The sequence below is a fragment of the Heterodontus francisci genome, chromosome 10 (genome assembly GCF_036365525.1).
Source record: "Heterodontus francisci isolate sHetFra1 chromosome 10, sHetFra1.hap1, whole genome shotgun sequence".
NCBI lineage: Eukaryota > Metazoa > Chordata > Chondrichthyes > Heterodontiformes > Heterodontidae > Heterodontus > Heterodontus francisci.
The window spans coordinates 14,195,677-14,220,126 of NC_090380.1; the positions used below are offsets into that span (position 1 = coordinate 14,195,677).

The 24,450-nt window shown below is 45.4% G+C and overlaps 1 protein-coding gene across 1 annotated transcript; it reads left to right on the forward strand.

The window, feature by feature from the left end:
- Positions 1-1,070: 1,070 nt before the first annotated feature.
- LOC137374142 (maestro heat-like repeat-containing protein family member 1) lies at positions 1,071-11,367 on the forward strand. Its single transcript, XM_068039917.1, has 4 exons — positions 1,071-1,202; positions 2,617-2,690; positions 3,618-3,751; positions 6,374-11,367. Exons 1-4 carry the CDS (start codon positions 1,071-1,073, stop codon positions 11,365-11,367), a joined length of 5,334 nt encoding a protein of 1,777 aa, XP_067896018.1.
- The last annotated feature ends 13,083 nt before the right edge of the window (positions 11,368-24,450 follow it).

Consider the following 24,450-nt stretch of genomic DNA (forward strand, 5'->3'; position numbering starts at 1 on the left):
AAACTGAATCAAATCTGTGGGGATCGAAAACTGTTTACAGAATTCAGTTATTAAATTTGTCAAATTAGAACTGGACAGATAATTCTTCATATCATCAGGACAAAGTCATCGAGGGAGACAAAGGGTGACTTCAGGCTGTGAGTAAATGAAAGAAGGAATTCCTGTTTGAGAAATACGCCAAGAATTGAAATGGTTTAACAGTGAGATTTCCATTCATATTGAACAGGAATAGTCACAGCAAATATGTTTGCAGCCTGAGGTCCAGGCCCAGGGGAAGCCCTAGGTAATCCTGGAGGGATGGAAATGGGTCATTGACCCAGTGTTAAATGTCTCCACCTTACTTACTGTCATTAGCAGCCAGGGAGAATCAGCTCTTTAATCTCCATGTATCATCAGACATTGTTGGAAGAATGTACACAGGGACATGAGTACAGTAGTGGAAGGTTCGTATATAATGGGCTTCAGCTAAAGAAATATTCATTGGAATTCAGGGTGGAGAGTGTGACGAGGAAACAAAGAGCTTTTTTGAGGTGCGGGATCTATTTTGAGAGGCACCAGGCCCTGGTTACAATACAGAAGCAGAGCATTCACCCCATCATACGTATACCAGCTCTTTGAAAGGGGTCTATAATTAATCCCACTCCTCTGCTCTTTCCCCACAGCCCTGCAACATTTTCCGCTTCTGGTATTTATCCAATTCCCTTTTGAAATTGATTTTTGAATCTGCTTCCATCACCCTTTCAGATCACAACAACTGGCTAGGTCAAAAACATGTTTCCACATGTCCCACCTGGGGCCTTTGCTAATTCCCTTAAATCTGTGCCTTCTGGTCATTGAGCCTCTGTCACTGGAAATAGTTTCTCCATATTTACTCTGTCAAAACCCTTGAAGATTTTCAACACCTACATCAAATCTCCCCTTAACCTTCTCTGTTCTGAGGAAAACAACCCCAGTTTCTCTAATCTCTCCACTAATTGAAGTCTTTCACCCCTGGTACCATATCTCCACTTGAGATAATCTTGATTTAATATCTCATTCAAAATATGCACCACTGACACTGCAGCACTCCAATGAAGTGTCGGTCAGATTATGCGCTCAGGTTTCAGGAGTGTGACTTGAACCCACAGCTTTCTGAGCCACAGCTGATTGCTGTTGGGATCTTATTACAGATCTGTCATTGCTGTTTCACAAACTGCCCACTGGTACAAAACTGGCTCTGAAATGAAACTTTCTGCCTTTCCAAAGGTGTGTTATGGTCGACCCCATCAAGCACTGTCAATCTCAGGCCTTCACAATAGGCAGCAGTTGTGCTAATGTAACTGATGTCTGATGTTCAAAATCAAACCCCAGCACAATATGCAGGCCTCCTTAGTGCTTAACAGGAACAAAGCAATTATCACAAAATACATTCACTGTCAAACACTGGCAGCTTTGTGCTGAATTACTCAGACTCTTCAAACCAGGGCCTAACCTCAGGGGCCTAACATCAGGGGCCTCGCCTTGTGGTGGCCGAGGTGAAGGGTTTGGGTTGGGACTCCTACATATTATTAGACAATGATTCTAAATGTCACCTATTTATTCCGGTGTCAAATCATTGCACACAGAATCATGAAAAGCCATGTTTACCCTGTTTCTCTTGAGTATTAAAGATTAAGGTGTGATCTATTTGAGGTGTTTAAATAAGTGAAGGATTTGAAAGGTAGAAAGAGAGAAACTATTTCCTGAAAATTATCCCTTCTCCCTGTATAAGATCACCTGCCATTAAGGAGGTGAATCCTTTTGAATTTCATCTGCAGCCAACTTTCTCACATTCCTCATTACACCAACTACTGTCACAAATGCAAAACAATATCAGGATCTAATGTCCATTCTTGTGATAAGTTGACCATGCTGACTGTGGGTAATCAGCTTCATGCCTCTTTAGTCAGCTTTGTGCTGACAGTTCACCATTCCCTCCTCCACTTCATTAGTTTCACAAAATGAACCACTCCAGAGTTCAGCATGTGAGAAAATGTATCAATATTTAAATCAAATTACACAGAAGGTATAGTACAGAAACAGGCCATTTGGCCCATCAGCTCTATACTGGTCTTTATGCTCCCAGTGATGACTTCAATGGAGAGTGAGATTGGGGGGGTGTGAAACCAGCATTACACCAGATCCCGTCAGTTTCCCAACAAGCGGCTTAGATTAAAATTGCCCCCAGTCTATCTCAGGTCTGTGCGTAACCCCACCCAGACTCAGACAGCTGCAGTCCTTATATGGGCTTTCAAGCCAGGACCTGCATCATCCCTCCACATTATAATGGAGGAGGTTATGTCACATGACATCACAGTGAAAACCATGGCAACCCAGAGGGAAGTGGCTGTCACCAGGAGCTGAAGTGCAGATGCTGAAAAGCTCTCGAGAAGTAAGGAGAAAGTTTGTTTAAAGCTTACCAAAGTCTTCAGCATCTGTGGAGATCCAGATCGTTTCTTAATACAACTCAGTTTTTAAGTTCATCAGGTTTTGTGGAGATTGAAACAATTTGTTTGTAGAATTCTGTTTCTAAATTGATCCAAATCTGTGGAGATCGAAAATTGTTTGTTTCCAAATTTCACTGCTTAAATTCATCAGAATAGAATCATTCACATCATTCTTTACAATATCAGGGCAAAGTCATCGAGGGAGACAAAGGGTGACTTCAGGCTGTGAGTAAACCAACAAAGAAATTCCTGTTTGAGAATTACCCCAAGAATTGAAATTGTTGGAGTGAGATTTAGCTTCAGATTGAACAGGAATAGTTACAGCAAATAAAACAAGGACAGGGAATTGGGGCTGAAGAGCCAGGAATGCCTTCTTTCTGTTTTGTTTCCATGGAAACGCTTGCAGTCCAAGGTCCAGGCCTAGGGCAGCCCTTGGTAATCCAAGACTGTCGTAAATGGGTCATTGACCCAGAATTACACATCTCCACCTTACTTCCTGTCATTAGAAACCAGGGAGAATCAGCACTCTAATCTCCATGTATCAAAAGGCATCTATAAGAAATTGGAAGAACTCAGAATGGATTTGTACAGGGATGTGGCTACAATAATGGAAGGTCCATGTGTAAAAGTTTCAATTAAAGAAATATCCATTGAAATTCAGGGTGGAATGTGGGATGAAGAAACAAGAGCATTTATGAGAAGTGCAGGGTTCAATTAGGGAGGCACCAGGCTGCAGGAAGGTTTCACATCTACCAGTGAAACAGAACACTTGGTCGGGCATTCAGGGATGTTGTGAGGCAAAATGATTTGACAGAGAAATGGTGTTGGTAAGGATGTGGGTTCTGCGGATTCATGGATGGGTGAGTAGGTGGGGCAAAAAGCAACTCTGCACAGGCTGGAGACAATTTAAAGGGATGGTGGAGGCTCTCAAGACCCTGGGGAGAGTCTGGAGGCCCTAGGGAGCATGTGGAGGTTCTGGAGAAAGTCTGGAGGCACTGGGAGGAGTCTAGAGGCACTGAAGAGGATATGTAGCCAATGGGGAGGAAGTGAAAGCACTGCTAACAGTCTGGAAGCACTGGTGAATACCAAAGTTGGAAGAAGTGGGAGACGCTTCTGGCTTCTTGCAGCTCTAACATAGCTTTGTTATTTCAGGAGTATCCTGGAGCACAGGGGAGACGGGTGTCTGAGATCAGCACCCCAGGGGATTCCATCAGATCAAAGATTTAAACTGTTTATTCTAGAAGATTGCGGCCTAGAAATTGGGCCACGTAGCCCCAGTTTTACAGGCACAAAGTGGCTTCCCACATCGCAAGATGATGGGCAGGCAACATGTGTACAATTGCAATGGAATGTGCATCATCCACCACCTTGACTGTAGGTGACACACCAGGTCAACTTGGCTCAATATCCTCTGGGTACATCAGTGGCGCACAACAAAAACTGGTGGGTTAGGGCAATCACACATCGCTCGTGTACTCTCAGACAGACCACATTCACCATCACACATCATCTCCAATCTCACACATCACTCCTGTACTCTCAGACACACCACATTCACCATCACACATCATCTCCAATGTCACACATCACTCCTGTACTCTCAAGCACACCACATTCCCCATCACACATCATCTCCAATCTCACACATCACTCCTGTACTCTCAGACACACCACATTCACCATCACACATCATCTCCAATCTCACACATCATTCCTGTACTCTCAGACAGACCACATTCACCATCACACATCATCTCCCATCTCACACATCACTCCTGTACTCTCAGACACACCACATTCACCATCACACATCATCTCCAATGTCACACATCACTCCTGTACTCTCAAACACACCACATTCCCCATCACACATCATCTCCAATCTCACACATCACTCCTGTACTCTCAGACAGACCACATTCACCATCACACATCATCTCCAATCTCACACATCACTCCTGTACTCTCAGACACACCACATTCCCCATCACACATCATCTCCAATCTCACACATCATTCCTTTACTCTCAGACACACCACATTCCACATCACACATCATCTCCAATCTCACACATCACTCCTGTACTCTCAGACACACCACATTCACCATCACACATCATCTCCAATCTCACACATCACTCCTGTACTCTCAGACACACCACATTCACCATCACACATCATCTCCAATCTCACACATCACTCCTGTACTCTCAGACACACCACATTCCCCATCACACATCATCTCCAATCTCACACATCATTCCTGTACTCTCAGACACACCACATTCCCCATCACACATCATCTCCAATCTCACACATCATTCCTTTACTCTCAGACACACCACATTCCACATCACACATCATCTCCAATCTCGCACATCACTCCAGTTCTCTACGACACACCACATTCACCATCACACATCATCTCCAATCTCACACATCACTCCTGTACTCTCAGACACACCACATTCCCCATCACACATCATCTCCAATCTCACACATCACTCCTGTACTCTCAGACACACCACATTCACCATCACACATCATCTCCAATCTCACACATCACTCCAGTTCTCTCAGACACACCACATTCCCCATTGCACAACATCTCCAATCTCACACATCACTCCTGTACTCTCAGACACACCACATTCCCCATCGCACATCATCTCCAATCTCACACATCACTCCTGTACTCTCAGACACACCACATTCCCCATCACACATCATCTCCAATCTCACACATCACTCCTGTACTCTCAGACACACCACATTCCCCATCACACATCATCTCCAATCTCACACATCACTCCTGTACTCTCAGACACACCACATTCCCCATCACACATCATCTCTAATCTCACACATCACTCCTGTACTCTCAGATACACCACATTCCCCATCGCACATCATCTCCAATCTCACACTTCACTCCCGTGTACTCAGACACACCACATTCCCCATCACACATCATCTCCAATCTCACACATCACTCCTGTACTCTCAGACACACCACATTCCCCATCACACATCATCTCCAATCTCACACATCACTCCTGTACTCTCAGACACACCACATTCCCCATCACACATCATCTCCAATCTCACACATCACTCCTGTACTCTCAGACACACCACATTCCCCATCACACATCATCTCTAATCTCACACATCACTCCTGTACTCTCAGATACACCACATTCCCCATCGCACATCATCTCCAATCTCACACATCACTCCCGTACTCTCAGACACACCACATTCCACATCACACATCATCTCCAATCTCACACATCACTCCTGAACTCTCAGACACACCACATTCCCCATCACCCATCACCTCCAATCTCACACATCACTCCTGTACTCTCAGACACACCACATTCCCCATCACACATCATCTCCAATCTCACACATCAACCCCATATTCCAGTCGTGCCATCTACTGAAGACAGGGGCAAATGTAAAACAGTCTAAGATTATTTGAAGTACATGTATTTAAATGCACTGTGTTTGGTAAATAAACTTGCTGAGATGCTGGCACAAGACTCCACATCGGATTATGATGTAATGGCCCTGGCTCAAAGAATGTGAGGATTGGGAACTTAATATTCCTAACTACAAAGTGTTCAGGAAAGACATGGCTGCAAGACGGTCAGGACAGGGAACTAAATAAACCAGCTTATAACATCTACAGAAAAGATAGTGAAAATGGTTGAGAGGGTGGTGGAAATATTCTTCCTCAAAGGGTGATCTATATTTGGAATGATTCACCAGGTAAGGGGATGAGTTCATGACATTTGAGGAGTTCACCATAGAGGCGGTAGCTGGGCTGGGGAGCTGATTTTCTAGAGCTAAAGTTAATGGATGAAATGACATTTTCTTCTGTCTTTATCCTCTTTTTATAGTGAGATTACAAAGTGAAGAATATACTGTGATCACAAAAATGTTCCCAACAGCAAGTAGCAAAATTAGCTCCTTCTTAATGGCTCTCTTAAAGAGACTGATCGATGATGATGACCTCATTCGACAGGAGATATCACATACCATATATAGACTGGGCCAGCAGTGGCCAGAATATATCCTCCTCACTTGCCGTTACTACCTCCGGCAACGTGTCTCACTCCCGGATGACCAGATGACTATCATTCTCAATACCATGGAGATGATTGTCAAAGACAATCTCAGCCTCATTACACCATCCGTGGCCGAGTCTCTCATCACTTCAGCTTCCATGAGAATGACAACATTAATCGAGGCACATCAGCAAAGCAGGGAAGCTGCATGTAACCTCATGGTGACCATTGGATTAAGGTATTTAGATGAAGTGCTGGCTGTTACACTGGAGGATATGAAGAAAGGGTATCCATCCCATGTGTATATGGTAAAAGCATTGATAAGGCTGTCAACAGTCCATGTCCATGGGATGGTCCCTTTCATGAAGTCCATTCTAGAGATCATGATTCCTGTAATGATGGAAGTAACATCTGATTACAATAAATCAGTGTCTGCCGCAGCACTGGGGGCTTTTAGCAAGAACATCCTGCTGTATGAGGATAATGTAGAGACACAGCCACAGCCAACGGTGACAATAGAATCCTTCGCCAATGAAATGAACACTGCCTTTGACCTGCTCTTCAATAAGTGGCTTGAGAAGGAGGAGTCTCCAATAAATATCGTAATAGTGGAGGCTCTGGGCTACACCACAGCTTTGATGCCCAAAGACAGCCTAGAGATCGAACTGCCAAGATTAATTCCTGGAATCCTGGCTCTGTATCGAATTCAGTCTGAACACCTTGCAATCACCCGTAGCCTGTCCCATATCATAGTTACTGCCATCAGTATTCGAAGTCAAAGTTTGAGAACACAGATGGAGGCTCTACTTAGTAACTTGCATGAAGAGCTTTGTGTTCCAGTGGATTGTGATAAGTGGCTTGTTGCAGAGAATCACAATCAGATCCTTGGCTGCTTCACCGTTCTCGCCCAGGATCATGTCAACTCACTCATGGAATTTCTTCTCCCCCAGCTGGAGACCAACAATCCACAAAATAGACAGGGAACACTAACTGTCCTCAAGCACCTTATCAGGGTTGTTCCTTCACAGTTGGAGAGCAGGAAGGTCCAGATTGTGGCTGGTTTGAAATCAGCACTTCGAGGCAACAACAACAACGACAACATAAAGAAGCTGATTGTGGAGACAATCGGTGCCATGGCCTATGAAGGGTTCCTCGATCTAGAGGGAGGAAGAACAATGGTGCAGTTTATCATCGAGCAGCATGTTCTCTCCACAGACTCCAGGAACCGAATCCCATTGGACAATGATGTTGATCTGGTTACCCATGAGGATTTGAGTGCACAGTGTGAAACCATGTTGTTTACCCTGACAGCTCTGGAGAGTATGGAGGATATACTCTGGCCCTTCCTGCTACAATTCATGACCTTGACTCAATACAGCAAAGGGCTAAAAATTCTCTCTCACTGCTTAATACAACTAGCAAAGAAGAAGCTGCAATCTGGAGATGAGAATTATTTCTTGATTTATAAAGAGAAAGGAAATCTGCCCAGACCTCAGGCACTGCTGACTCGGCTTCTACTTATAGCTTGTTTTCCCCATGAGGGAGAAGGCCGTGGTTCTGCCGTACTGAGGTTACTTCAGGTCATGAGTTGCAATATCCACCCAGCAACAGTGAAGGTATGGGAAGAGAAGATTCCATTGCTCGTTCAGGATTTGATGCAGAGTTCAGAGAAAAGCTTGCCCCAGCAAGAATGGGAGGAGAAATTGATCCTCTTCTTGTCTGAATCTCTGGAAGCAATTGATGACGAGCGATGGACCTGCCAGTTGAGAGATGACATAAACCAACAGATCACAATCTCCCATAGTTATCCACAGCAGAAGGGCTTTCTATTCAAATGTCTTGGGATGGTGCTGCAGCACACAAAGAGCACAGACATGAAGAAGGAGATACAACAAATGCTGCAGAGTGCTCAGCACGAGGAAACATTTGAGAGAGAGGGTGTGGCTGTTGGAATTGGTTTCTGTTCTATCACTCACTTTGAAGCCACTTTCAGCAGACTAGTGGATTACAGTCATTTAAACCTGTTGCAGAAGACCAGAAGTTTCCTTCATATTCAAAACGAAGAGTCTGATCTTCGGGTGGACAATGCTCAAAGCACAATGGTTCTCTGCTTTGGGTATCTGGCACTCAATGCCCCACCAGACCTTGTTTTACCCCGAATCGAGGACCACATTTTTCCATTTCTAAGAGACCAACTCTGCCAACTTGGACAGCGGCTAAAAGAAGAATCCCAGGACTTGACACTGACACTGAGCCTGATAAAATCAGTGACTCTGATGGCCAGAGCAATGCAGTCCAGTAGCCACACAGTGCCCCTGAATTTCAGCAGGAAAAGGGAGTTACTGAAATACATGCAACAACTGATTGGGGCAGAGCCAACAGGATTGCTACAAATCCCTATTCAACTCTCAGCAATGAATGCTTGCCTGCATCTACTCCAAGTCAACCCAAGATTAACTGAAGCTGAAAACTGTCAGTTACTTGACATTTGCTTGAGGAGTATTTTCACTTTGGTTCCTGTGGTCTCCAGCCAGGACCAGGATGGTACACCTGTGACTCCAGAAGGGGGAGAGACACTTCACAGTGAAAGTATGGCTGCTCTACACAGGCTCCTGAAACAGGTTTTACTTCAGAACCTGTCCCCTCAGGGTTTCCAGTCCGTGTACAAGCTTGTAGATCACTGGGTAACATCACCAAGTGATTGTGAAAGGGAGAGAGCAGTAGACACCACCTTGAAACTGCTGGCTTTCTACTGGCAGGAGCTCAATGCTGAGAGTCACCAGACTGTGGACAATCCTGTAAAGAAATGGAAAATATCACCAAGGGATTGTGAAAGGGAGACAACAGTAGACACGACCTTGGAGCTGCTGAAATGTTATTTGCAGGCACTCAACACTGGAAATATAATAGCACCGATTGTCTCGGGGTCTGTAGTTGGTCGTCTGCTGCCACGATGTGCTGATCCCGTTCTCGCCGTGCGGCAGGGGGCCATGGACAGTTTACACATTCTACTGAAGTTCCAGGCCTGTTACCAAGGTTTGAGTGGAGAAGAGCAAAATGAGCAGGGGGAAATTCTGAAAACTATCGGCCAACGATTGGCGAGCACGGACAGCTCCGTCCTCTTTCAAGGATGCAGCGAGCTGGCACAGCTCATTTCCAAACACTTGCCCCAGGACCAGCTAGGAAACCTGCTCCTTACACTTTTCCAAGGCCTTGTTGACCATCACCCCATCTGTTCCAACATAGCTGCTGTTATCATGAGAAGCATTGTCGAGAGACGTGGCCCTGAGCTGCAAGATCATCTCTCAGAGACCCTCGAGGCGCTGCACCAGCAAATGCAGACAATCACCCAAGAGCAAGTGAGATTCATAGTTGTCGACACCTTCACCCTCCTCACGTCCCAGCAGCTGCCAGCCGTTGTGCGTTGTCTCCTCCGGTTCCCTGGACCTGTGGACGAGGGCACCAAGTCCATCTGGAGATTAATAGCAAAGAAAACTCAGCTGACTATTCCCACCTTAAAACAACTCATCCAAGAGATGAACACATCCGTGCCATTGAATGAAAGGAGCCATTCAGTGGCAGAGGATGACAGCCCTGATCCCCTGGCTGTTATAACTGCTGTGTATGAGATCGTCTCCCAGCTGGAGTCTGCAGAGGCTGTAAACACCTTATATTCTGGCTTGTTCTCTGCTCTCTTAGTTCATCTGAGTCCCTGTATCTGTGAATTAAGGCAGACAGAAAACCAACTGCAGACACCATCGTGCGAAAGCCAAGACCAATACCTGTCCTCTGTGGAGACCCTGAAGACCATGTTGAATCGAGCGCAGAATGAACCGATTGTAATTTCCATCCAGGAGAAGGGTGGCTGGGATCTCATGCAGGAGCCGAACACCTACAACAAGGGGATTGCTCTGCTCGCTGAAGCCATGGGCTTATTCAGTCAGCACCAGTTGTTGGAGATTGTGATGGATCTTGCACCTTTCCTGTCAACTACACAGGAGGGTCAGGGAGTCACTGTGGCTGCCTTCTTCACCGAACTTTCAAAATGTTCATTCATCTCCAACGTGGATCTTACTAACATCCTGGTGAATCATTTGATCAGGTGCCTATTTCATTCTAGTCTGGCTATCAGGGTGCTGTGTGCTAGAGGACTGGGCAATATTCCGATTGGTGTGATGGAGAGACACTCTGCAGACCTGTTGACAACAATGACTACCATACTGCAGAGTGAGGAATACCACGAGGAGGTGTTCATGATTGAAGTGACATCAACCCTCTCTAAGCTCTTGGACCAGCTCGGTGTCAACGTTGTCGGACCATTCTGTACTGCCATTGCAAAAGGAATCCGCCGTTTCTTTGAAGGGAAATCTGCCCAGGTTCGTGCTGCTGCATTTACCGTCTTTGGGTCTTTGGCCAAATGTGGATATGAACCTTTGAGGGCTTCATTTAAGGAAGAGATCCACCTCAACCTGGTCAGTTTGTTACTGCACCTCGATGAAGAGAGTGAGGATGTCTGCAGGGCCTGTTTCTCCACATTGTGCTCAATCGCCCCTTTCATGGACTCGCAGAAGGTTTCTGCAATAATTCAGGAGTTTTCCTGGGAAGGCAGCCTGAAGTATGAGGGATTTTTAAACATCTTTTCCTCACAGTTGATCAAAGATTTTCCCAGGAGGATTGACTCATATATAAAATGCTGCATGTCCTTCCAGGAGATGGTGCCACGTCTCCGAGGAAATGCGGCTTTCTTATCAGCTGTCCTTACACAGAAAACTTCCCGCAGGAGAACATGGATAGAGAAACTCTGCTGTTTAAGGATCTCACGTTGATGATCCACTCAGCTCAACAGCCTCATCAATCATCTTTCACGTTTCCTTTTGTAAATATATATATTTTTGAATTAGATGTAAATTATTAGGTAATAAATGTTAATTGTGTTATTACCCATGGAGTTCATGGTGAATGGATACAATACTGGAGGTGTGACTGGGCTGAACTTCATGCACCAGCTATCATTACATTCAGTCTCATTTGTTTACAGTGATTGAGCTCCCATTAAGACTTCATCTTGAGGTGTGGGTCGGGGAGCAAGATATTGGGCTGATTTTTTCCGGCCCATTGGAGGTGGGCTGGGAGGTGGGAGGGGTCGGAATATCAGGATGGGAGTATGATGACTTCACATCGATACTGGATATTCCGCAAGGTGTCCAGCACGGCGGGAGGACCTCACGTTTACATGTGGCGGGAAGGTAATTAGGCCTTTTAAACAGGCAATTCACTTAAATTTGACCAGGTTTGTATCAGCTGGAGTTTAGAAGAATAAGAAGCGACTAGATTGAAAAATATAAGATCCTGAAGGGTCTTCGAGAGATACAGCACTGAAACAATACCTTCGGCCCACCGAGTCTGTGTCGACCAACAACCACCCATTTATACTAATCTTACATTAATCCCATATTCCCTACCACATCCCCACCATTCTCCTACCACCACTATGGCAATTTACAATGGCCAATTTACCTATAAACCTGCAAGTCTTTGGTTGTGGGAGGAAACCAGAACACCTGGCGGAAACCCACACGGTCACAGGGAGAACTTGCAAGCTCCGCACAGGCAGTACCCAGAACCGAACCCGCTGTAACTGAGGCTGCGGTGCTCACCACTGCATCACTGCAATGTTCCTTGCTGTTTGCTGAGCCCCCGACCTTTGTGTCATCAGGAAGTTTCAAGATTATGCTCTGTGTCATTTATACATATATCAAAAACAAATATGGATTCAACAATGACTCCTAAGTTACACCACTTACTCCCTTTTATCTATCAAGTTCTTCTGAATGTTTATTAATTTCACCTTCTTGTATTAGAAAAGTAAGTTAATCCTGAACCTTTCCAAAATGAATCCCCCCCCCCCACCAGCCCCACCTCTTATGAAACCAGATTATTCAAAGGAAAAAAAAAAACAAACCTGGCACAACACATTCTAGACACCTCAATCATTTAAAAGAAATCATGAATCTTTGACTCTGGTCAGTCTTGCAAACAATTGAGAAGATGGACAATGTAGTTAAAGAATCCAGTTCCCACTACATTCCCTGCCACTTACAACGGTTGCATTCGTGTGAATGTGATTTGCTGCTATACATGATGGCTGGGAAAAATGGGTAAGGTTAAAAATAATTTCATTTACAGTTTCCAGAGGAAGGACAGTTAATATTCATGCGGCAGCTTGTGATAAAGGTAGTTGAAACGACAGAAACAAAAATGCTGAAAACACACACTTGGGCACTATTACAATTGGGGTTGCCCAATAGCTGGAATCAGTTTTCACTGGCACACCATTCATATGAACATATGAATTAGGAGCAGGAGCCGACCACTTGGCCCCTCGATCCTGCCCCACCATTCAATAAGGTCATGGCTGATCTGATTGTAACCTCAACTTCACATTCCTGCCTACCCCCAATAACCTTTCACCCCCTTGCTTATCAAAAATCTATCGACCTCTGCCTTAAAAATATTCAAAGACTCTGCTTCCACCGCCTTTTGAGGAAGAGAGCTCCAAAGACTCACAATCCTCCAAGAGAAAAATTTCTCCTCGTCTCTGCCTTAAATGGGTGACCCCTTATTTTTAAATAACACCCTTAGTTCTGGATATTTTTAATGTCTTCAGTTCTAATGTGTCTTCAGAGGATGTTGAATGGTATATCTGAGACTCTCTCCCAGGCAGCAGTCAGACTGAATCTGCGAGTGTTTGGGGAAAGTCAATGACAACAAGAACTACTTATGTTTATATAGCACCTTTGACAGAGTATAATATCCCCAGGCTTTTCACAGGAGCATTATCACGCCACAAAAGGAGAATATTAGGACAGGTGACTCAAAAGCTGAGTCAAAGATGTAGGTTTTTGGGAGCATCTTAAAAGAGGAAATAGAGGCGGAGAGGCAGAGAGGTTTAGGGAGGGAATTTCCAGCTCAGGACCCTCGTAGCTGAAGGCACGGCCACCAATGATGGGATGATGAAAATGGAGAATATATGAGGTCAGATTTGGAGGAATGTGGAGATCTCAGAGGGTTATAGAGTTGGTGGACGTTACAGAGACGGGGAGGGACATGGCCAAGGAAAGCTTTTGAAACAATGATGAGAATTATAAAACATGAGACATTGCTGGATTTACATAACTCAAGACCACAGAAGACTAACGATGAGATGGTGGCATAGTGGTAATGTTACTGGTCTAGTCACACAGAGGTCCCAACTAATGCTCTGGGGACATGAGTTCAAATCCCACCATAGCAGCTGGTGGAATTTAAATTCAGTTAATTAACAAATCTGGAATTAAAAACTATTCTTAGTAATGGTGACCATGAAACTACTGGATTGTCGTAAAAACCTATCTGGTTCACTAATGCCATTTGAGGAAGAAAATCTGTCCTTACCTGGTCATGCCTATATGTGACTCCTGTCCCACACCAGATTAATTAAGCAACAGCCTGACATAGTCATACTCACCAAATTATACCATGTAGCCAACGTCCCAGACACCTCCATCCCCATCCCTGGGTTTGTCCTGTCCCACCAGAGATGCTGGCACAGTGGTATAAAGTCAAGAGGGAGTGGCTCTGGGAGTCCTCAACATTCACTCCAGACCCCACAAAGTCTCAGGGCATCAAATCCAACATGGGCAAGGAAACCTCCTGCTGATTACCACCATCAGCCCCCTCTCAGCTGATGAATCCGTACTTCTCCATGCTGAACACCACTTGGAAGAAGCACTGAGGTTGGCAAGGCACTGAATGTACTCTGGGTGGGGACTTCAATGCCCATCACCAAGAGTTACACAGTCGTGCCCCTGCTAGCCGAGTCCTGAAGGACATAGCTGCCAGAGTGGGCCTGTGGCTCATGGTGAGGGAACCAAAAAGAGGTAAAAAAACTGCTACACCTCGCCCTCACCAATCTACCTGTTGCTGGTGCATTTGTACATGACAGTATTGGTAGGAGTGACCGCCACACAGCCCTTGTGAAGATGACGACCTGACTTCACATTGAGGAGACCGTCCATGGTGTGGTGTGACATTACCACTGTACAAAATGGGATAGATTCAGAACAGATCTAGCAGCTCAAAACTGGGGATCCATGAGGTGCTGCGGACCATCAGCATTAGCAGCATTGCATGCAGCCACAATTTGTAACCTCATGACCCACCATATCACTCACTCTACTATTATCACCAAGCCAGGTGATCAACCCTGGTTCAATGAGGAGTGCAGGAGAGCATGCCTGGTGCAGCTCCAGGTATACCTAAAAATGAGATGTAAACCCGGTGAAGCTACAACACAGCACTACATGCACGCCAAACAGCAGAAGCAGCATACAATAGACAGAGCAAAGTGATCCCACAATGACCAAACCAGATCAAAGCTCTGCAGTCCTGCCACATCCATTTTTGAATGGTGGTAGACCATTAGCAATGTAACAGAGGAGGATGCTCCACAAACACCCCCAAACTCAATTATAGGGGAGCCCAGCACATCAGTGCAAGAGACAGGCTGAATCATTTGCAACCATCTTCAGCCAGAAGTACCAAAGTGGATGATCTATCTCAGCCTCCTCCTGAGGTCCCCAGCATCACTGAGGCCTATCAAACTTATCACCTTTGTAAGATTATTAGGTCACTGCAAGCTACTAACCAGAGTACTAATTGTTAAAGTCTAGCAATTATAAATTTACAAATGCCTTATTATCATAAACTAGCATTTAGCTTTTTTCAAAACCCTTCTTTGTAGTATGATAAAGTGGAAAAACTTAGGAAATATGGCTCAGTATAGACAAGATGTCAAGGTAGAGGGATTCTGGGAGATTATATCACGTTTTAAAATGTTTACTTGCAGTTAAAGTATTAGACCATGGGAACAGACAGTGAAGACAGCTTCTGTGTAGATTTGTCTCGTAGTGAGATAAGGCATCGTCGAAAAATAAAAGCATTGAGATAAAAGCAGTCAAGACAAAGACCCCTTGTTGTGTACGACTTGTGTAAATCAGAAAGGTTAGCAAACATCACAGAACGATCCTTGTTTGTTTCTGGAATGCATCCTTTAATACAAGATTAATCACTGATTGGAAGAGGGGAGGGTTAACTGTAAAGCTGCCAGGATAAATTGAATCCTGACTTTGCTACTGCACAGCAGAGAAGTTTGAACAACAACCAAGAGAAACTGTGAAAGAGAGAAAGAGAACCAAAAGCTTGAGGACCTAAAGCTGCAAGAGAAATAGTCGTGTGCTCTGCCGTCCAGTCTCTAATACGGGTAGTATCTGTGTTAGACTGTTAATTACTGCCTGAGTTTGTGACTATGGTTTATCTGTGAACTTAACAGACTTGTCCTCACCTTAATCTCAATAAAGTTGATTCATAAAAAGCTGTTGTGCTGCCAAGTCTGTACCCACCTTAGAAGGGGGTAACAAACACCCCGATGTTATCAAATCTTACACCTTCTTCTTGAAGACAATGTAGAACTGCTTTGACTATTCGGAATGTTGCGTACAATTCTGGTCACCACACTATCAGAAGGATGTGGAGGCTTTGGAGAGGGTACAGAAGAGGTTTACCAGGATGTTGCCTGGTCTTAGCTATGAGGAGAGGTTAGATAAATTCGGATTGTTTTCACTGGAACGGAGGTGGAGGGGTGACCTGATAGAGGTTTACAAAGTTATGAGTGGCATGGACAGAGTGGATAGTCAGAAGCTTTTTCCCAGGGTGGAAGAGTCAGTTACTAGGGGACATAGGTTTAAGGTGCGAGGGGCAAAGTTTAGAGGGGAAGTGCGAGGCAGGATTTTTACACAGAGGATGGTGAGTGCCTGGAACATGCTGCTGGGGGATGTGGTGGAAGCAGGTACGAGAGCGACGTTTTAGGGGCATCTTGACAAATACATGAATAGGATGGGAATAGAGGGATACGGACCCCGGAAGTGCAGAAGGTTTTAGTTTAGACAGGCATCAAGATCGGCGCAGGCTTGGAGGGCCGAATGGCCTGTTCCTGTGCTGTACTGTTCTTTGTTCTTTGACTCTCTGATTCGCTGTGGACCAAGATATCGTCCATGTGACAAATCGCCCATTTTAGACCTTGTAGAATATTAGACATGGTCATTTGGAAGATTTCTGGTGCTGATGTTATACCGAATGGTAAGGATTGATGTAACTTCTTCTGATTGGTGTGATGAATGTTGTAAGCAGGTTTGATTTTTCGTCCAATGGACGTTGCCAAAAGGCGCTGTTCTTGTCAAGTATTGTGAACGTTAGGCTTTTTTACACACCTTCAGGCAGTGTGTTCCAGATTCCAACCACCCTCTGGGTTAAAATGTTTTTCCTTAAATTCCCTCTAAACCTCCTGTTCCTTTCCTTAAATTTATGCCCCCTGGTTATTGACATCTCCGCTTAGGGAAAAATTTTCTTCTTATCTACCCTATCTATGAGCCTCATAATTTTGCATTCCTCAATCAGTTCCCCCCTCAGCCTTCTCTGCTCTAAGGAGAACAACCCTAGCCTATCCAGTCTCTCTTCATAGCTGAACTGCTCCAGCCCAGGCAACATCCTGGTGAATCTCCTCTGCACCCTCTCCAGTGCAATCACATCCTTCCTATAGTGTGGCGACCAGAATTGTACACAGTACTCCAGCTGTGGCCTAACTAGCGTTCTATACAGCTCCATCACAACCTCCCTGCTCTTATATTGTATGCCTTGGCTAATAAAGGCAAGTATCCCATATGCCTTTCTAACCACCTTATGTGCTTGTACTGCTGCTAGTGATCTATGGACAAGTACACCAAGGTCCATCTGACCCTCTGTACTTCCGAGGGTCCAACCACCCATTGCATATTCCCTTGCCTTATTAGTCCTCCCAAAATGCATCACCTCACACTTCTCAGGATTAAATTCCATTTGCCACTGCTCTGCCCATCTTACCAGCCCATCTATATTGTCCTGTAATCTAAGGCTTTCCTCCTCACTATTTACGACACCAACAATTTTTGTGTCATCTGTGAACTTACCTATCATACCTCCTCTATTCATGTCTAAATCATTAATATACATTACAAACAACAAGGGTCCCAGCACTGATCCCTTCGGTACACCACTGGCCACAGGCTTCCAATCGCATAAACAACCCTCGACCATCACACTCTGCCTCCTGCCACTAAGCCAAGTTTGGATTCAATCTGCCAAATTGTCCTGGAACCCATGGGCTCTTACCTTCTTAACCAATCTCACATGTGGGACCTTATCAAAAGCCTTACTGAAGTCCATGTAGACTACATTAATTGCTTTACCCTCATCTACACACCTAGTCACCTCCTTGAAAAATTCAATCAAGTTTGTTAGACATGATCTCTCCCTGACAAAGCCCTGCTGAATATCCTTGATCAATCCCTGCCTCTCCAAGTGGAGATTAATCCTATCCCTCAGAATTTTTCCAATAGTTTCCCAACCACTGATGTTAGACTCATAGGCCTGTAATTACCTGGTTTATCTCTGCTACTCTTCTTGAATAATGGTACCACATTCGTTGTCCTCCAGTCCTCTGCCACCTCTCCTGTGGCCAGAGAGGATTTGAAAATTTGTGTCAGAGCCCCTGCTATATCCTCCCTTGCCTCACATAACAGCCTGGAAGACATCTCATCTGAGCCTGAGGATTTATCCACTTTTATGCCCGCTAAAACAGTTAATACCTCCTCCCTTTCAATGCTAATTTATTCGAATATATCTCTATATATATCTCCACACCGACATCGTCCTTCTCCATAGTGAACACAGATGAAAAGTAATCACTTAAAACCTCACCTACATCCTCCGGCTCCACACACAGATTGCCACTTTGGTCCCGAATGGGCCCTACTCTTTCCCTGGTTATCCTCTTGCCCTTAATATACTTATAAAATGCTTTAGGATTTTCCTTTATCTTGCCCTCCAGTGTTTTTTCATTCCCCCTCTTCACTGTCCTATTACTTTTTTAAGTACCCCCCTGCACTTTCTATACTCCTCTAGGGTCTCCACTGTTTTCAGCCCCCTGAATCTGAAAAAAGCCTCCTTTTTTGGCCTTATCCAATCCCCGATATCCCTTGACATCCAGTGTTCCCTGGACTTGTTTGTCCTACCCTTCACTTTTACAGGAACATGTTGGCCCTCAACGCTCGCTATTTCCTTTTTTGAATGACTCACACTGGTCTGATGTAGACCTTCTGCAAGTAGCTACTCCTAGTCCACTTTGGCCGGATCCCGTTTCATCATATTGAAATCAGCCATCCCCCAATTCAGTATCTTTATTTCCGGTCCATTTTGTCCTTGTCCATAACTGCCTTAAATCTTACAGAGTTATGGTCACTATTCCTGAAATGTTCCCCCACTGACACTCAGAGGAATGCAACAAGAGCCAAGTCTGTGGCACCTTCACCAGAAACAGATCCAGTGATCCAGGAAACTAAAGCCCTCCCTCCTGCACCATGTCTTCATCCATGCATTCATCTGCTCTATCCTCCCGTTCTTATACTCACTAGCACGTGGCACCAGGAGTAATCCAGACATTACAACTGTTGAGGTCCTGCTATTTAATCTGCTACCTAGCTCCCTAAATACTTGTTGCAGGACCTCATCCCTCTTTCTATCCATGTCATTGGTACCAATGTGAACCACGACCTCTGACTGTTCACCCTCGCCTTTCAGAATGTCCTGCAGCCGCTCTGTGACATCCTTGACCCTAGCACCAGGGAGGCAACATACATCCTGGAGTTATGTTTGTGGCTGCAGAAACAACTATCTGTACCCCTTACGATAGAATCCCATATCACTATAGCCCTGCCACTCCTTTTACTCCCCTCCTGTGCAGCTGAGCCACCCACAGTGCCACAGACTTGGCTCTTGCTGCATTCCCCTGAGATGCTATCTTCCCCAACAGATTTCAAAACGGAATATCTGTTAGAGAGGGAGATAGACCCAGCGGACTCCTGCACTACCTGCCTAGTTCTTCTACTTTGCCTGGTGGTCACCCATTTCCTTTCTCTCTGAGCAGTCTTTACCTGCGGTATGACCACCTCCCTGTACGTGCTATCCACGATGATCTCAGCCTCACGGATGCTCCACAGTGTCACCAGCCGCCGCTCTAGATCGGAAACGCAGATTGTGAGGAGCTGCAGGTGGAGACACTTCCTGCACACGTGTTCACCCTAGACACTTGAAGTGTCCCTGACTTCCCACATTGCACAGGAGGAGCACTCCACATTGCGGAGCTGCCCTGTCATGACTTACCCTTAATTTACTCAAAAAATTTGAGATTATTTACACTAGGGACCTTGATTCCCTAAAAATCACTACTTACGACATGAAAAAAATTACTAATAATTCATAGTAATTATTAATAAATTACACTTCTTTTAAAAACAAAATACACACTTTAGTACTACTAACCTTATCACTTCTAAGGACCCACATCTGTGGGTCTCTCTGGATCCACAGTGCTGACAGGGTTTCCTGATGTCTTGCACCTTCTCACCTGTGTGAACCTTCTTCTCTACAGTGTTTTTTCCCTTCTTGGGCTCGAGGAACTGTACCATCGTCAGATTCTTTCCATTCCAAGGCTTCTCTTCAGCTTGCAGGATGGCTCTATTTCGTCTTCTGACTTCTGCCTGTTGCACAATCTGAATCGCTTTCTCCAGACTGATGTCCTCTTTTGACTGTAAGAGATCTGATAAAGATTTATCAGCTTGTCCCACAACTATAAAGTCTCTAATCAATTCAGATTAGGTGCTCCTTGCTCACATCATTCAGTCAATCTATACACATCATTAATGAAAGCATCCACTGATTCACCTGGCTGTGAATCCTTTTATTGAACTTTATCCTTTCTATGATCTTTTGGCTTCTTAACTGAAAATAATTATCAAAAGCTGACAAAACATCCTCAAATTTATCCAAAGCTTCATTAAAGCCTTGTCCACGATCACATCATCAGCTATTTCACCGAGGGAGTACAGTAAAGTAATTATTTGATCTCCTTTAGATTTAGGAGGTAATTGTGAAGCTATTCTGAATCTTAAAAATCTTTTCTCCAGGTTGTCCACTTTTGAATCTGGTTGGACGCTTCTCAATTTTGGAAGCTTTCTGGCATTTTATATTTTGAATCCATCCTGTGCTAAACTCTTTTGGGTATTCCCATCGTATTTTAAATTTTCCTTTCCTTAAAGAAGGTGTTCTTGCAGTACTTTGACTTTTCCTGCTCTTATCCAGGAGTTCCCACACTTTCTGAGGTTGTCCTCTTTTTAGGTGTTCCGCACATTTTACAACAACTCCGGACTGGCCCTCACCAGGGATCGACTGTTTTTAGTTTTCCACCTTTTCCGTTCTCACCTGCCCAGTGCGCCATTATTAATAACATACCTTTCGACTAGGTTTCTTGCCCCATTTCCTGACCGTCATTTGGTACTGTGACTCGCAACCCAATTGCTGGACCCTGTTTGTTCTCGCAGACCACCACGCTTCTTTGGTGCAGCCTGAATGCCTGCATGGCTGACTCACTGACTCTCAGTGCCTTTCATCATCTACAAAGCAGTTCTGGAGCTCTTCACAGCCTCTCCAGAGATCTTCAGTTGTTTGGCGCTTCTCTGACCAGGTTAGACTTCTCCAATCTTCTGGGTGTGTTCACCATTTACCAAGTTGCTCAGCACCTGCCGCTGATCACTATATTGGATATCGCTGTCACCATATTGTACGTTGCTGGTGGTGTACTTATACGGTTCTTTACAAACGTCTCGGAGTCTCTGGCTGGCTAAAGATCAACTCTTTATTTACGTTTACATTCTATTTATATTCTCCATGACATTCTCTAGCTTGCACTTCTCATGGTGCTTCTAGCTCAGGGCATCCAACATTTTCGCGTTGGCGGCTCGGCGGCACATTACAAATTTTGTCTTACATCAGGGGCCAGTGAGACAATTTCAGAAAGATAAAGGTAATAAAGTTAATCTTACTATTCATCAAAACAAAAACAAATGCATTGCCAAGAAGCCTTGAATGAGAAGACTAAATTATTTACTTACTTTCTCATCACGAAGTTGGACACTGATTTAGTGAGATACCTGACATTCTTTTGCTTCCCCAAGTTCTCAGTGTTTGCCCGCACACTTCTTGTAGTGATGCTGAGTATTCTGGATAGATGTTCATCTGTCAGGAGTGATCTTGATCATGCTCTCTCCCTCCTCCTTCTCTCTCTCCCACTGTGTCACCTTGTCAGTGTTCTCCCCTCTCTGTGCTCCCCCCTCTGTGTTGTTCCCCCTTCTCTCTGACCCCCGTCCCCTGTCTTCCCCTCTCTCTCTCTCTGCTGCCCTCTCTCTATCTTCTCTCTCTTTATTCTAATCCCCCTCCCTCTCTCTGCCTCCCTCTATCTCTCTTTACCCCCTCCCTCTCACTCTCTCTCTGTCCTCTCTGTCTTTGCTCCCCCCTCGCTTTGTTCAGCCCCTTTCACTCTCTCTGTCTCTCTCTCTCGCTCTCTCCCTCTCTGTCCTCTCTCTCAGACTGTTGCAGAGAGCAGAACGCTCAGCATAGCAGCATTGTGATTGGCAGTTCTTTCAAAAATTGCAATATCAGTTTCACAGCTGACAGGTGCTGGGAGTGGGAACTGCAGTTTCCGAACATCAGACAGATTCAGGGTTTTCTGGCAGGTTTTTAAAAATAAGCTGGAACCCGCTGAAAGGCGGTGTGAAGTTCAGAAGCCACTGTTCCCGCTCCCAGCACCTGTCAGCTGTGAGAGTGGAGGGAGGCAGGGTGAGCGGAGATTGTGAGGCAGGAGCCACAAGGCATAAAGAATAAGTGTCATCTCTGCTATTGCAGCCATATGAAACTGAAGGAAATGGTGTGAACTCATCTGAAGCACATGCTTAAAGTGCCTCTTATTGTGTCTCCACTGCAGGTGCCCAAACCCGGGTCACAGAAAGCCGCGAGGCCCAAGAATCCTCTTCTAGGGAGGAAGATGAAGCCAATGTCCCAGAGGGTGCACCGTCGCCTGCCTCTTCTTCTACCTCCACCAGCGCAGATATATCCACACAGTCTGCGAGGGGGGTTATGATTAGAATCTCGGTACAAGCTGGTGTTCACAGCACAGACACGTCCCAGCAGCTGAGGGAGCATGTGCCAGCTGGGTTCCCTGGCAATTGGAGGAGTGCTGGGGAAGAAGCCCCAGCACAGCCCCACATTCATGATGATCCTCTGTTATAAAAACAAGAAATGGTGGAACCACTCAGCAGGTCTGGCAGCATCTGTGAAAAGAGAAGCAAAGTTAACGTTTCGGGTCAGTGACCCTTTGGAACTTTCTTCTGAAGAAGGGTCACTGACCCAAAACGTTAACTCTGCTTCTCTTTTCACAGATGCTGCCAGACCTGCTGAGTGGTTCCACCATTTCTTGTTTTTATTTCAGATTTCCAGCATCCGCAGTATTTTGCTTTTATGATCCTCTGTAAGTTGCTATGAGAAGTCTGCTGGATGTTTCGCAAAACCATGGGAAAACATGTCGGAGATGCCTGAAGTCATGCATGGGCTTTGCGTGTGTCTGGAGGAATCCATGCAAGCCATGACATCTGTCATGTATGGGGCATCTAAATGTATGGCTTCCTCAGTTGACAGTTTGGCGATCTCCATGACGAGTCTGTTTCAGCACTCGAGCCATATGTGATCTGACCTGCACTCCATCGTCTAAGCGAGAGGGGGACGAGGAACCTGGACCTCCCTAGGGGTGCTCCTTCCCCTCAGGGAGACAGGCAGGTGCCATGGTGCACACAGATGGAGGAGGAGTGCATGCCAGCTGCCCCTGCACTCTCCTCTCAGGACGCCCACAGGTTAAGCGGCGTCTCATCCTCCCCCCGATATTGACCCCCTTACCTCCAGCAGGTGAGCCCACGGGGGTTACTCAATCACCCTTGCTGCAGACCCCCAGTAGGATGGAGCCACCAAGACCCCGTGCCTCCAGAGGACGCCTGCCATGGTCATCCAGAGCAGTGGGGCAGTGCACTGAGCAGACTGCCTCCACCTCAGCTGTTAATGTCGGGGCTGCACCGAGACATAGTGGTAGGAAACGTAAGCAGAAACAGTTTTGAGCATGAAGGTGGCACAGGTGCTGTAAATATTGTGCACATTTTGTTCAATTTTCTATACATATTTATTTAGTTTAATATTTGATGGACTCTCGTCAGTCATTTGCTTGGTTTCATTTGAAAAGATAAATGTTTATTGGAGGTGATTGACAGCAATACGTTGTTACATTTCAGAAAGTGTCCAGTGTCCATTTTCCAGTTTGATGTAAATCTTCAGTCCTCAATGTTGGCTGTATCTCATTTGCATATTTTTCAATTGTAAATCCATCAACATGCCTTCCATTCATGTTTCTGTGGTCACACTCTTACTTTCCTTGCATTGTTGTATTCACGGTTCCATTGTAGCCCAGACAAAATTAGATCTGCCGGTCACATCAAAGTGCTGCAACATTGTAGCTTCCAATGGGCTGGATTTTGTGTTGGAGGCAGGGAAGCTGGAATCGGGCTGAAAAGGCGGGGGGAACATCACCTCTGTCTTTTCTCCCCCCACCAGAGCAATCGTCCGGTCTTTTTTAGTCAAAGTTTTAGGAGGTAGGATCCCCGACCCTTGAAAGACTTTTAGACTCAGGAACCCCAGAGAAGAGGTAGGTGAGGTGGGTCACTGGGGCCAGTGCGGAAGACCCCAGCGAGGGGGGGTGGTCTTGCAGTCCAGGTCGAGGGCGCTCCTGGGGGTTCAATTGCTCCCCGATGGGGGTCCTCCATGTGCCACAAATTGACCATGAAGGAGGGACCAATCCCAAAGCCCGCAGGGAGGACACCTCATTTGACAAGGTGTCCACCCCA